A 15837-nucleotide genomic window follows, 5' to 3' on the forward strand; every position below is an offset into this window, starting at 1 on the left:
AGGTCCATGCTGGAACTGTCCACACCTGTGGTGCTGAATGTGGCTTTTTTTTTTTTTACCCATCTCCACTTCAGAGGGCAACTTCAGAATTATTATATTCCATTACACAAAAAACAAATTCCACTCTATAGCTAGAATTTGACTCGAACAAAGTGAGGAAACACAAGATTAAAAATGATTTGTATTTATATGGGGCTTTACTAGTCTTGACCACTCAAAGCTGCACATGTGTTTCAATACTGTAACAGATGAATTAAAGCAGAGTAAAAACATAAATCAGTTTAATACAAATTTTAAATAAATATAAGGACGAAGAATATCTATCTATCTATCTATCTATCTATCTATCTATCTATCTATCTATCTATCTATCTATCTATCTATCTATCTATCTATCTATCTATCTATCTATCTATCTATCTATCTATCTATCTATCTATCTATCTATCTATCTATCTATCTATCAAAAGAAAATGATATCAGTAAAAATAGAAAGTTCTCGTCAACAGGTCAGACAGGCAGTGTCACCTTGTTTCATACTTTCACTCTCTCTCAGACAGAACCGCTTCCAGAACGTAAGCCAATCAAAAGCGCCGATGCAAGGACACGCTTGTTTCCCGACCAATCACATGGCGCGTTCTTCTCCGCACGTCATGCTACGGAAGTGCTGTCTCACGGAAGCAGCGGCGTGTGGGCCCCGGTCAACTTTTAAGTGACTCCTGTGTGAGGAAACTACACAAAACAGACCCACAAGTGTGTTACATGTGAATACGTGACAATTTGACGAGCTGCGGTGCGACAATGGGAGCAAACAACAGTACCCGCCGCGTGTCATTTGAGTCAGACGAGAACGAGAATGTAACGGTGGTGAAGGGCATACGGGTAAGTGACTTTTATACGAACCGGTGTCAACAGCTGTTGCACGGCTGCCTTTAATCACCTGTACACCGTGTAGAATCAGGTTAATGCTTTGAAGACGAGTGCTAAACTATGCTACAGCTAAAACGCGGACATGCTACACTGCAAACAGACTCCTGACAGTGTGTGTAAACTTGTCATTCATTCATTCATCTATGAATTAATGGAAGCTGCAGAGCATGTAAAGCTGTGAAAGAGTTAACAGTTTATCAACAGTAGTTTTCAGCTGTTTTTGTGTTGAGACACTGAACTTTTGAGCGTTTGTTTAGGGGGGGAATGTTGACATTGACGTCACAACCTCGTGGCCTGCTCAGTATAGTAAACTGTATATAAATTAAAGGCTGTTGAACCTTTATTATGTACTTCTGCTCAACTACGCCGAACTAGTTAGCATAGAATTAGCCAGTTTTGCACACACACCAATTAGTGTCAGTGAATTTGCTCCCCACAGATGCCATAGGTTAAAGGCTAGACTGGTTTGAAATGAAGTTTGCCGAAGCTCATTTTTTAACGTTAAACCTTCAAACCTTGAAGCAGCAGAAGGTCACTCCAGACACTTTATTAGGCACACATAATACCTAAAGAAGTGGGCACTGGAAGTACAGTGTGTGTGAGCTGGTATTAATATGAGGCTGGTGTTAAACTTCTGCATGCCATTGTCAGCTGATGCTAAATATAGATTGAGAGTTCCTACATAGCCTCTAAAGACGACCTATGTATCTTCTTGGTTTGTACACAGTAAACATTAATGTACAGTTTATCAAATATAAATATTACAGTTTTTACTTTGTTCCTCTGTAACGTTTTCTTTGCCTGTTTCTTGCAGCTCTCTGAAAATGTCATCAACCGTATGAAGGAACCCGTAACTCCTCCTAAACGCCAACAAGCTCCCTCTCCTCCACCGCCTTCAAAGGCACCTGCACTCTCTCCTTCTCCTCTCCTGAGGCCAGTGCCTCCCCTCCTTAAACCGATCACCTCCTTGCCTCCACTCTCCCCTCTTATAGAACTTGTTGCACCTCCAGCTCCTCCTCCACCTGCTCCATTGGCCACAGAGCCAGTGGCTGCACCTCCATCACCTCCCCCTCAACCTCCTCACAAACAGGTAGTGGCTCCCACTTTAGATGACATGGTGGGTTCTTTGCCTACAATGCTCCCTACTACCCCTGCTCCCCATGCTGCTTCAGCAACAGTGGAAGAGATCCCTCCACTTGCCCCTGCACCTGCCCCCTACGCTGCTTCAGCTACAGTGGAAGAGATCCCTCCACTTGCCCCTGCACCTGCTCCCTACGCTGCTTCAGCTACAGTGGAAGAGATCCCTCCACTTGCCCCTGCACCTGCCCCCTACGCTGCTTCAGCTACAGTGGAAGAGATCCCTCCACTTGCCCCTGCACCTGCTCCCTACGCTGCTTCAGCTACAGTGGAAGAGATCCCTCCACTTGCCCCTGCACCTGCTCCCTACGCTGCTTCAGCTACAGTGGAAGAGATCCCTCCACTTGCCCCTGCACCTGCTCCCTACGCTGCTTCAGCTACAGTGGAAGAGATCCCTCCACTTGCCCCTGCACCTGCTCCCTACGCTGCTTCAGCTACAGTGGAAGAGATCCCTCCACTTGCCCCTGCACCTGCCCCCTACGCTGCTTCAGCTACAGTGAAAGAGATCCCTCCACTTACCCCTGCACCTGCTCCCTACGCTGCTTCAGCTACAGTGGAAGAGATCCCTCTACTTGCCCCTGCACCTGCTCCCCATGCTGCTTCAGCTACGGTGGAAGAGATCCCTCCACTCGCTCCTCCTCCTGTAACAGAATATGTTACTCCTTTCCATGTGTTTGAATCAGTTGCTCCTGTATCTGTACCTGGACCCATACCATGTCCTCCCCCTGCCAAGACTGAAGCCATTGCTGTCCCTGCTCCTCCTCTAAATTCAGAAACCCTCTCTTCCCCTCCTGTTTTTGAGCCTGCCACCGCCCTGCCAGCACCTCCTCATCCTCCAGGGGATGCTTTACCCCTGCAGCTAGCTAAGCCATTTATTTCACCTTCCCTTCCTGAGTTTACCACTCCTTGTGATCCAGTTGCACCTCCTCCTCCTCCTCCTCCTCCTCAGGTCCCTGTAAAGCCAGTATCTCCTGCTCCAGCTCCTGAACCAGTGGTAGTTCCTGAGTCAAGTCCAGCCCCTCCATCTCCTGCTCCACCAGTTGGTGAGTTTTAATCGCAGTCTGTGTCTTTTTTTTCATGGGCTAAACACAAATGGCTCTATTTAGATGATCTAAAGTGCATGGTCTTTACACGGCCGCGTAATCAAGTGCAAAGTGACTCGCAAAGGGGTTGCATTAGTGACTGAATTATTCGTAGGTGTGTTTCGGGCATAGAGTCAATTAAACCAATCAGAGTTTCACTTGTCATTCCCATTAAAAGCCAGGTGCGCCTGTGCCTGCTGTGCATGCAGAGTTGAAAGTGCGCTAGCAGAATAAATGCAAAATAAAAACCGAGAGCTGAAAATCAGTGTTTGATTCTCACCCGATGAGATCTGACAAAAAGTTTTTACAGCATTGTGTCAAAGTAATTATTTTTGACCGAGACACTTTTGACTTGTTTACTCAAACAAAGACGGGCTTTAACACTTTTTTTTGTATTTTTTATAAAAAGACGTTATTGTTAATTACTTATTTTATACTGCAATGTGTGTGGCAGATTTAATTAGAAACTAAAGGTTATGCAGAGGATTTAGGTCCAGCCACATTGAATTTTAATATTGTTTATTGTATGGGTGTTTAAGCCACCTTAAGCTTTTTGTCTCCAACTTTTCATGCAGATTGTAATTAGTCTTCATTTTAAAAATGGGCCTCATTGTAGCTTTGGTCGTATTATGATTCATTGCCATCCCCCAAATGTTAATGAAATGATTTATTCTTTCATGTAATAGTGTTAATAAATTGATGCTGTAATTAGTAGTGCTCCATTCTGCCCCGTCACTATGGAGCTCAAGCTGTCATGGTAACCCTTCTACTTCCTGCAGTTTGTGAGAGCACTCAGCCTCAGCAGTAGCCTCTACTATATTTGTATGTGGTTACATTTTTCCTCGTTCTCAACAAAAGACCATTCAAAATGTGGCTTTAACCAATATAGTATTTGTAAAAAGTGATTATCAAAGGTAGTGATTAACCCACAGATAATTCTCACCCAACTCTGAAGTCCTGCATTTCATTGTTTAGCTTTTTTGTTTTGGTTCACTGTCACATGCACGTCAGTGCTGTTTTCAGCTACAACAGGGACATGTTTGTTTTCAAAGAGAGCTTCTAAGAACCTACCACACAACCTAAACAGCACCCATCTGGAGATGGATTAACTTTTTTCAACTAGTGGTTTAAACGTTGTGAAGCATTCAGCTACTACTAGCTATATCACAAGTGACATACATTACTGTGCAAAAGGCCACCATGACATTTGTTGCTTTAGCGATGCTATATAATATATTTTTTCACAATTGGAACACATCCAGAAAATATAGGAAACATGTATTCAGTTTATAGAAACACATTTTTCAGTAAAATAACCCCAACTTTTTCAGGTTAAAGTGTCAATTGTTAGACGTTACCTACACTTATCTTATCTCTTGAACCTGGAACATGTGTTTTTCTTACTATTGTTTGCCTGGTTTATTCAAGACATCCTTATTGGCATTGCATACACATGTTGTATGAGTTAAACTCAGTTTATAAATGTATAAGACCTACTGAAGTCACATCATTCAAATGCCAACTCAAGTGTTGGGAGTTCAAAAGCTTAAGTGGCCACATTTGACTCAAATTAATAATAATGTTTAATAATTGTATTATTTACTTGGAACTTATTAGCAAACACAGTTTCAACTTTATGAAGAGATAGTATTCGAGTATTGCTTTGTCTCCATTCTTCTCAAAGATCGGTTTTGTAGGTTTAATCACGTATTTTGTCATCTGAACGATAATCTGAAAAAAGTCGACCCTGTTACCACAAATAATTCATCACTTTATACTGATGTTGCATCACAGTAGAGAAAAAACTGTGCACATTGATCTCCCAAAGCAGTTTTAGTATCAGTATGGGTGCTCATCCCTTATCTCTTGCTACATCAGCAGAGGACATTTGAATGTTACTTTTTAAATACCCCAGTACCAAATTGGGCGTGGGTGCAAGTTGGCATCCATGGTGTGGGCAGGCTCCACCATCCTTGACTGTGCTCAATCAGTGAGGTAATTAAAAAAAGGCCAACTTATGCCACGCTGCACTGACTCCGGTGATTAAAAAGACACCTCCACACTTTCACACAACAAAACACAAGGTCTCATTAAGTAAAGGAAGTAGCGGGTGGGTGTATATTGTGTATTAAAGTCGGCCATAGGGCTTCAATGAAATGACACAACATTTTACGTGAGACGTTTGGCTTTTTGGTTTGAGCTCATTCATTATACAGTAAGTCAAATATACTGTAATGTCGATTGTGTAGGATTTAGATTAATTTAGCAGTGAAGTTACATTCTGCAGCTAACTCTGTCCTAGCTCCTCTACCTCCTCTTCTCTATTTCGGATATTGAGTGATGCAGAGGAAGTTTAATACCTGGCCAAAACCACAAAAAGTATTACAATTCCATACTCTGCCCCTATGTTTTTGCTCGAACACCATTCAAATAAGCATTTAGGTCAACCTGGTTTCCAGATCTCCATTCTTCGTGCTCAAAACCACTCTATAATTGTATACCAAGCCTACACAATCCAGAAAGTAATGAGCCTTAAAACTAAAACCAGATCGGTGTCGACATAGCCAGTGTTTTCCTTCACCTCTGCTGCCAAGTGTCATCTTTCTTCATGTCAAATAACATTTTTCCCTCCGCTGTTTGCTCTAATTGATTGTCAGATTAAGAGATAAACGTCGCACTATCTCACTTAACTTTGTTAAAGGTGAGAAGTGAGTTTAGTGCACCTATTATGAGTAACTGCCTTCTGCTGTCACAGCACAACAAATCCATTTCCTTTTTAAGCAGTTCATTATGGATGTTGGTCCTTGTCTCGACATGGAGTTGCCATTTAATTTCTACACTCTTTCAGTCATCAATTACTGACGTGACGCTTGAGTGGACGCAACGTGTATACTTTAACTGTCTGTTGCTAATGTTACTACATAGTAATAACCTCAGTTTTGTTTTATTTCCCTTTTCACCTGGAAGTCTGAAGCTGCCCTTTTACGAGACACTGGCACGTATTTGTCTCCTAGAGGCGATTGCTCTTTGGCAGCAAAGGGGGAGCTCTGCTTCCTCTAAAATGTCACAAAATAAATTCAAATTTGTAGTGTTTTGTTTAGATTTCATTCCTAAAATGCACTAGAAGTCGATCAACTATATGACTCAAAGTGTAGTGACAAATAGCAGCTGGTTGTTAGTTATTTTCACTGTAAACAAAAACACTATAATAGCGTTTCCTTATTTCAGTCTATGTATTTTGAATCTATTCTCCATGCAAGGTCACCTCACCACTAAATGTATACCAAGCTAATAGTATTATATATAGGAGAGAGGAAAAGATTGATCAAACATGTATGAAGAATTGGTTGAAAATGTTGCAAAGTTTCGGCCCAGTCCTTAAAGGGTACGACCTTAATAAGGCAGATATTGATTATGGGCAGGTTGGCTGTCTCTAAATCATCGCCCAAGTCAGTATGTGTGCTGATTACTCCCTTAGTCCAAGGTTGAACCTCCTACTTTCGCCAATGTGCTATAAATGTTTAAATGCCAGAACCCACACACTGCGCTGCACTAATAGTCTGCTTAAAAGTGTCTCCCAGATGCAGCATTAAGAGCAAGGCAAAGGGAGGAATGTGGGTGACTTAGTTTACACACTAAATGCACAGGCGCATATAATATGTTTTCTTTTCCTGTGATAACATAATGATCAGTCAGGTCCAGTTTCACGGCATGAGATTAAAGTAAGACGAACTAGTGTGAATGAAAAAGAAAATCAGAAATAACACCTGGCTGCTTTATTTCTTATTTAATCATAGTGGAAGATGTGCGGTGACTCGACTAAGTGCAAAGCAGGAAACGTGAGGAAGTGGTATTGTTGCAGATTATAACCTCCACGCAGGTCCCGGGGTTAATGAAACTTCTGATGAGAAATGCAATTTGCCGTCGTCTATTATCTACATTGCCAATAGTCTGTATGCCGTCACCGCCTTTCCTCCTGTATGGGTTTTTCCACAGGGTATAGTGATTGGTGTAAAAGGAGAGGGACACGTCTAAACAGATGATGAGTTTTTAATCTTTTAACATTTACATGTCCTGCTCGGGATTAATGTGAGCTCTGTCGATCTGGAATTGTCTCTGACCCTATAACCAGCCACTCTCAAGGACTCCAGACAATGTTTATCATATCAGACCGTGTTCTCCGGCTGACCCTGTGGGCCTGCTCGCTGTACGAATTCTCTCTCTCTCTCTTTCTCTGCAGGGCTGAAGAGAATGTAGTGATAAGTATGGAGATGCTTAGTCTTGGCCAAGCTTAGAATTTTAAAATTTTACTTCCCGCAGCAGTGACACTGCTAATGGGTGTATCATTGCAATATAAGGCTGAGACATTTAAAAGCAGTCAGTGTTTAATGTCGGATAATATATTGTCAATGGGGAATGATAGGGCTTGACCTGTTGAATTTGGAGTCCAGGACAAAGTGTATAAAGATCTACAGTGTTAACATAGGAAGTAATGGAGTGTTTTTCTTCAAAGTGGACTGTCGTAGCTACTAATCTTAATGTGCTGCAAAGCTAAAAGCATTGTTTGCAGTCATTAATACAAGTTTAACTGACATTTGCTAGTTCCTTCTGTGCCACATTAACATAATCATTGCAGTTGACACAGACTTAAGTACACAGGGAGCAACACTAACAGTTCTTTGTAGTAGTCATTTTTCTGGCCTCCTGATAAATTAAAAGTCAAAATCTGTAACTGTCTATTTGCTCCTGTGGTTTCCCAAATGTTGCAGATAGAATTAAGTGGCTCCTTTTTTAACTGCAAAATGTCTCTGCTATGCTCATAATCTAGCTTTTTTTTATGTGTTTTGTGATTTCCAGAAACACCGAGATCATAGTCATGATCCAAAACATGATCCAAGTTCTTACATTTTGTCCACAAACCAACATTTTTTTAGAACATAGAACAGAATTTAAGAAGCTCATCTGAAAACCTATTATAATTACAAACAAGCCATCAAAATTCGGCAAAATTCCGATAGCTGCCGTGGCCACGCCCTTTTGAATCTGCGAAAGTTTCCAATAACTTTTGATCTTGGATGGGTCTGGTACAATTTTACGCATTTTTCATCTTCCTAGGAAGATGACGCTCTCAGACTAGCAAGCTCAGTTACGCAACTTGTAAAACGCCAGGATATACACCAAATCCAAGATGGCCGACTTCCTGTTGCGTTGCGGTCATGGTGTCGAGAGGATTTTTTGTTCGTCTCAGGCCTTACAATGTTCCCACCAAATTGTGTGTAATTCGGCGCAACTAAATTTCGGCACGCTCCATAGGAGCCTGACCTGTGGGGGCGCAGCTGAGCCATTTTGCATTGTTTTTTTGCAAGTTCAAAAAAAAAGTTTGCCAGTTGTGATGTGCTTGGCAATCTTCGTCCGTTTTCACGCACGTTTAGCAGGTCAAATTCAAGAGCAAAGCGTCAGGAGGAAAATAATAATAATCTGAGCAATTTCAATATGGTCCTCGGTCCCTAAGAAACACTAAAACCAATTAATCTATTGTCTAAAATGATTTAATAAACAATTATGAAAAAGGTGTTTTATATTGTTATTGAATGAATCCTCACCGCGATGTGTTGTTTTCCTATTCTTGTCGATTACCTTGATTGTAGAGCACAGACCTACTGTATGCTGCTACGTTTCTTAACTGAGCCGTAATTAGACTCTCGTCTGACGTGGAGAGATCAATGGTGCCTCTGTGTGCTTGTCAGACATGATGGATACTATTTTTTTTTTTTGCTGTCTGGATTATAGGTGACAGCACTCTCTGTCTTTGAGGAGACACTGTACTGCAAAGTGTTGTCAACTGTCAGTCACTACCTGTGTTTGCACCAGTGTTTCTGTCACACAGAACCACCTTCTACCTGATGCTTATTCATTTTCTGTACTGTACTGTTGTATAAGTGTCACACTGTGAGTTCTTGTGGTCTGCTGCAGAGAGGAGATGGTTTACGGAGGGTGTATATACACACCAGAAAATAAGTATACATTTGTAGTAATGTCTCTCGCGGACAGATTACAAACAGTGAATGTGGGAAAGCTACTAAAAGAGGCAATTGTTGACCTTTATTTATCCAGGAAATTCAAGAAGTTGTCCAAGATCGCAAGCAATTTTAAAAGTTGTACAAGTAAAATATATAAATTCAAGCAAAAAAACACTTACACATACAACATAGAATTCTCCCAAGGAGATAAAGTAATTACACTACAGATCATTTGAAGGTTACTTATGGCCACAACAAAGGAGGAAGCCACTTTACTGAATTCCGAGTAAATCCTTGGTTCCTGGTAGAGCAGCCATAATGGAGTCAAAAATCAATTTTAATATCTGCATATTAACTGTAGCATGCCCTTGGTTACTCGTGACCTTTGGTTCAACAGCGTCATTAACTTGATTTTAATTTTAACAACATTACAAGTGGATCTTTATTCAGTGCTCACAAAGAGTGAACCACATTTGAATGTTCAGAGGTTTCAGGCCACTTCTACAGAGCCAGTCAATAAAATCCATCCATCTATCCGTTTTCTATGACTTTATCCTCCACATGAGAGCTGCGGGGGCAGCTGGAGACAATCCATGCTGACACAGAGCACAAGGTGGGGCACACCATGGACATATATATGTGTACAGTATATACACGCAGGGGGAGAACATGCAAACTCTTTGTCCTTCTTGCTGTGAGGCAACAGCACTAGCCCCTGCAACATCATCTGGCCCCAATAACATTCACTCCACGAAAACTGAATTTTTCCTGAGACTCTAATGAATCATATTGAACCAGTTGGGATTAAACAAAACAAAACAGTTATTACTGTTAATTAAAGACGATACGGTTTTAAAGTTACAATTGTTTTCTTTGTCATTGTGTTTGCTCAAGTCTTTAATTAGTTTCTGCAAAGTGACATTTAAAACACAAACAACGTAATTTGGCTACGATATTGGAATGCAAGGCCTTTTTTTTTTTTTTTTGCAAAACTTTTTTTGTTGTTGAAACAACTGAACTCCATCTCATGTTATAAATAGTATTGTTTAGAACTTCACGTTGGAGTAACTGAAGCAAGCTGCCGCCGAATAGTTTGTCTTTCAATTCCAGTCGTGGTCTTGTATGAACATAATGAAGAAATCGACCGCCACTAATAACACATTACGAAATCATGTCAATAATAACCCCTGCATCTTTCAAAACCCACTGAACTAAAACATTGTGTGAGCATGAGGCTGTTTGTGCTTTATTTCTTCCACTCTTTCACTCTACCTGTGCTTTTACAGCCCCAAGCTTTTTTTCCCAGAAAGACAGAAACAGCTTTTGCACGTATACCAGCTCTCATTGTTGCTCTGATTTAGTTTGAATGAGGTTTTTGTGCACGTTTGCCTTTCTACCAGGCCTGCTGTTAGCACATATTACCTGGTAATAATAGACTCTGACAATAGGGATTATCCCATCTTACTAATGCAGTGGGAGAGTAATCTTGACACACACTGACTCTCCTCCAATCGCCGCAGTGTCGCGGCACACTGCGTGGCACTTCTGCCTCCAGAGCACGTTTTAGCCCTGGAATCTTTACATTCATGCTTAATTACCTGCCTAGATGGACTGGTTGAGACATGGAATTATGCATGTATGATGTCCCTGATATGAATACATGAAGACAAGGTGTTCCATGTGCGATTTTGAGGACAAAGGATGTGTGCTTCTGTAAGCAATTATTGTGTTCATAATAAATCTGTTCATTATTTCTAATCTCAAGTTATCCATGTGTTGTTTTGTACATGAAATGTGAAAAACGTTGACCAGAGTTTCTCAAATTATGTCATGTGCACTAATCAAAACATTTTTTTCAGTCGTTTAATGTGATTTAAGAAGGCGATTAACCCATTAGTAGTGGCACTCCTTAACCTTAACCATCACCAAGTAAATGTCTTAACCTAACCTCTAACCCTGACACGTAAACCATGTCTTAACTCTCAGAAAGCCCTTCTACAGACATCTATATACACTCACACAGAGAGAGTAAAAACAACATATTTGTTCTAAAGAAAACATTATTATTTTTAATTTGATGCACATTCTCCATCACCTGCTGGATAAATACTCACTTTTCTCTTTTGTTTTGCAGTTTTTTTCCGACAGTATCATTCTACACCGTATCCCAACAGTCACAATATGCCTGTCAGCAAACAAAAGCTGTTTACTTAAAAATTCTACCCTTTTTTTATTTATTTTTTAACCTGCTTCTTTTTTCTTTTTTTCTTTCTCTCTCTCCTCAGTTGACGAGGAGGCCCTGAGGAAGGAGATCTCTGATGAGCTGCATAAAAGCTTTGAGCAAGAGAGGGCCAAGGCAGAGCAAGAGCTGCAAGCCTGGTTAGATAAACACACACACACACACACACACACACACACACACACACACACACACACACACACACACACACACACACACACACACACACACACACACACACACACACACACACATATGTTTGTTATTTTTTATTTCAGAGGTAAATTCATTGCTTTAAATTGATGTTTTATAATATTCTTATATTTTCTGATACACTCTTGGAAATAAAAGTGCTAAGTAGAACCATATAAGGTTCTTCGGCTTGTCCTCATAGGAGAACCCTTTTTGGCTCCAGGTAGAACCTTTTTTATAAAGGTTCCACCAAGAACCCTTTTAAAACCCTTTATTCAGGAAAGGGTTTTTCAGAAGCAAATGGTTCCAGGTAGAACCTCAGCCCTTGTAGAAGGAAGATTTTGGAACCCTTATTTCTAACAGTGTAGTCTGTTTTCTTTGTGTCTTTCTTGTTACCCTCCTCCTCCTCCTTTCTTCTTCCCTTTACTCTCCCATTTTGGATCATGATAAATTGAATCTGGGAACTTAACTAGCATCAATTCCTGCTCCCGGATTTCATTATAAACTGAATTTGACTATTTTCCGCTCTCATTAATAGTCAGAAAGGTCAGCAACACTCTTTCCAATTCCCACTGTTTTTAATATACCTCTTCTTCCGAAGCACATCAGCATTTTTTTTCTCTTCCTCTGCTCCTCCTCTCCCTTCTTTTGTTCACTCTGGATCAATTAATCATGCCTGAGGAAAGAGGGAGCTTTCTTCAGGTAATTTCCGCGGTGTTGAGTGGGTGATCTATTAGCCCTGCATGATGAAGAAACACACTCTTTATGTGAGGAGCGTATTCCATTGTCTCTGCTCTGCTCTCCTCTCTTCTTTCCCCCAGTCATCTGTTGTTTCCTGTGCTCGTCTCTCCTCTTCATTTTGACCCCAAAGAAGCAGGTGCACATGCAACAATGTCTGATAATTGTGTTGCTCCCCCCCGTTCTCTGGAAGATCTGGACGAGCTCCAGCAGACCTGGGTCAATGAACAGCAGTCTTTACCCGCTAAATGCACTCTGCTGTATGGGGAAAAAAGCACATCCTTTTTATATTCTTGAGGAGGTAGTGTTAGCCTAGCGATTAGCCTCGTTTTTGTGGCTCATTGTAGAAGAGTAAAATTAATATGAAGTGTTGAGAAATCATTTGTTTATTGATTATTTTTTTGTCCCTGGGTATTTTATGTGTTTTTTTAAGCAAGGGCTTCCTGCAGTTCACTTATTGATGTCCTTTCAGAAGAGTATAAGTGCTTCAAAATTGTACCCTTCTTGCAATTAATTGAAATCATGATGGCTCTCAAGCCCCTCAATTTTTGTTTGTGCCTGGTATGGTGAGCAATCAGTTGGGCAACACTTATATGTGTGTAAATTCATGTAATTAGGAGTTTTTAATTTTAATTTTTTTAATTTTTTTATTATCCTTTGACAGATAAGCATGTTTTATTTTGTTAGCACAGGTTTGTAATCATGCCGTTGTTATAAATGTATGCCTATGCCTATATATAGTGAGGCATTTTCCTCATATCACATTGAACTATACTTTTTTGGCCAGGTTTTTTTTCCAGAATTACACGGATAGTGATTAGGGCTGCACCAAAAAATCATTTAAAAAATCAAGATTCTTCTGCGTTTTATTTCATGAGCTGCATCGCAAATAGCAAAACAGAGTATCTCACCCTAAACGTAGCCTGGTCGCTGCCTTCTCTCTCAAGGCTGGTGATGAAAACCCAGGTGGTAGCGAAGAGAATCGCACATCCACCTGACCCAAGCTTGTGTCGTGAAAAGGTTAGCATTCGGTCGCTAAATATACCAGAGTTTAGCCATTTCCTTTGCTAAATGTCAGAGATTAGCGCACGTTTTCAGGATTTTTAAGTCTTTTTTACTGATCTACAGTTCGACGTTGTTCGGTTTGCTACTTGTGCCTCTTGCTGTGACGGCACTCAATAATAATAACAACAATAATAGTAACAATTACAGTATGCAGGGCCTAAGGAAATCACACTGTTTGGCACTTCTTAAGTTTATGAGTGCAAGAAACATTTCGATTTGTGAACAAAAACAACTCCATCATTTTACCCCATAAACCTGGACTGTATTATGTACTGTTTTCTGATTTGGCACAAAGTGGGGTTTTATTTATGCTGACACACTTCTATCTATGCTTCAGTTGTAAAAAAATGTTTTAAAAAATTGCTTCCATACTGCCCACGGTTTAACTTTTCTTTTCATTGGGTTTTGAAAGATAAGGGTCACTGCTGCTGTCTTTTAATTGAAATAGATGAGAGGGACACATACCCTCTGTGTCTTATCAAAGTTCTCCAGCCTTAATTAAATTACACAGTTTCTCTGGTTGTTGAAGGCAAACAAGGCACTGGAAGGATTTTTGGCCTTCGCCGTGGCTGGAATACTCTCTACACTCGGGGAACGGCAACATTTGCGGGGGCAAAATTAAAGTAAAAGACATCAAATATGTTTTGTGTTTAGGTGCGTTACAACTCGGCTTACAAGGCTACACGTAGTTTGGAATCCTGCGGTGAAACTGCCGCACAGCTTGAAAGCACAGCAATGGAAGAATATGTGAGCCCTCTAGGTTATTGAGAAGCTACACAAAATGAATCATGTTTAACTAAAAACAAACCACTCCTGCTTTGTTGTTGGTTATTAAACCTCCTTGAGGAAGAGCACTGATTTCTTTATTTATGTAATTGCCGGATTAAATGAATAAATTCAGTTTTACGAAAAGGGGATTCGTCGATGACTGCAGTTTTAGGGTACTTTTGGGCATTTATTCCTTTATTAGACAATAGCGCTCTAGTAGGAAATGAGGACCAGGAGACATGGAGGGGGGTGAACTCTGTGATTACATTGTTGACTTTGTAACCCTGTACTGTATTGCTGTGCAGGGGTAGCCAGATCTGGGGAATTGTGAGCAACAGTGGGTGTTTAGATTAGGCAGTACTTCTCCTGTTTGGCTGCAAGGCCATAAATGAACTCCAGAGGTCTGGCTTTGCATGTTTTGCTCTGCTAGGAATGAAGTAAGGGTTCTGTGAAGAGTTCATTTGGGTACAGCCCTAAACTCATTTGTAGCAAGGAGCGGCTGCGGGGAGCAGATTTGCCTCTGCCGCGTCTCTGTGTGGCAGCAGAGCAGAACGACTCCGAGGAAAGGATGAGAGAGAAGGAAGGATGAGGGGAGGGAGAGGACGAGAACTCAACACACAGCATTCTGTCTCTCCTCACTCTGCCTCACTCATCCCGTGTCTCGATCCACTTCTTCTTTTGGGATTGTCACAGATATTTCTCCACCTTTTCCATCCCCTTCTTCTCTCATTTTCTTACCTGTCTGTTCCTTCATATTTCCTGTTTATCTCCTTCCATTTCCTTTTTCTATTTCCCCAGTCTATTTTTCGAGCCACATTGTTAAAGTGTCCTCGCAGCCTCAGACTCAAAGATCAGTCATTATTGTGCAACACATGCCCATTATTTCAGCACGTATCCATCCAGCTTGTGTGATTGTAATTGCATATCAGACTTTTCAGTGAGAAAATTGACCTTCTCCGAGAGCTTCTTTCTACCTCCCCAGCCTGTTTAATAACGCTGCTCCCGGATCAAATGCAGATTCTTAAACCTTGTTTATTCAAATATTTTATCACTGTGTTTGCTCACACAGTCAAAGACTAGAAAGTTGAGCTTGTCATAAGAAAGTTCCCGGAGTGTAACCTGATTTAGCTGAGATTGTTTGTGTATGGCTGTGACGATTGCCGTGCATTACTCATCTGTGATCACATTTTCTCGCAGCTCTTGACTGCATTGAAAACAAAGAACACCTGAGCAACTTGGCAGCCCCTTTACATCCAGAATAACCAGATTTTTTTATTATTATGTAAATGACAATATTCATGGTAAACCTAATAATAGTGAAAGTCATAATAGTAACAACGCTCTAAATACTTTTCAATAAATGTGTCATTTATAGGCAGCAGATCAGAAATAACTATCATGCAAGAATTATTCTTTTTATTTGAAATCAGGGCTGCAACTCACGATTATTTTCATAATTGATTAATCTGTCGATTATTTTCTGCTTAATTAAGTTTTTGGTCCGTAAATGTCAGAAAATGTTGAAAAATGTCAATCTGACATGATGATGATGTTCTATTCATGTCTTATGTTGTCCACAATCCAAAATTATTCTGTTTTAATGATTAATTTGTCAAATGGAGCAAAGAAACCAGAAAATATTCACATTTAAGAAGCTGAAAAATGA

At 40.5% G+C, this 15837-nt stretch overlaps 1 protein-coding gene across 2 annotated transcripts in view; it reads left to right on the forward strand.

Moving 5' to 3' along the window:
- Window positions 1-670: 670 nt before the first annotated feature.
- Window positions 671-15837, forward strand: part of chchd3a (coiled-coil-helix-coiled-coil-helix domain containing 3a) — a 67452-nt gene continuing 52285 nt past the window's right edge. The window contains exons 1-4 of one of the 2 annotated variants that reach the window (XM_083907022.1): window positions 671-882; window positions 1745-2047; window positions 3017-3110; window positions 11455-11548. In XM_083907022.1, the coding sequence (XP_083763148.1) occupies window positions 802-882; window positions 1745-2047; window positions 3017-3110; window positions 11455-11548 (572 nt within the window). In that variant the 5' untranslated portion in view covers window positions 671-801. The remainder of the gene's footprint in view (window positions 883-1744; window positions 2048-3016; window positions 3111-11454; window positions 11549-15837) is intronic. The other variant, XM_083907023.1, reaches the window with a different exon arrangement.

This window comes from Microchirus variegatus, assembly GCF_963457635.1.
Source record: "Microchirus variegatus genome assembly, chromosome: 20".
NCBI classification, from domain to species: Eukaryota; Metazoa; Chordata; class Actinopteri; order Pleuronectiformes; family Soleidae; genus Microchirus; species Microchirus variegatus.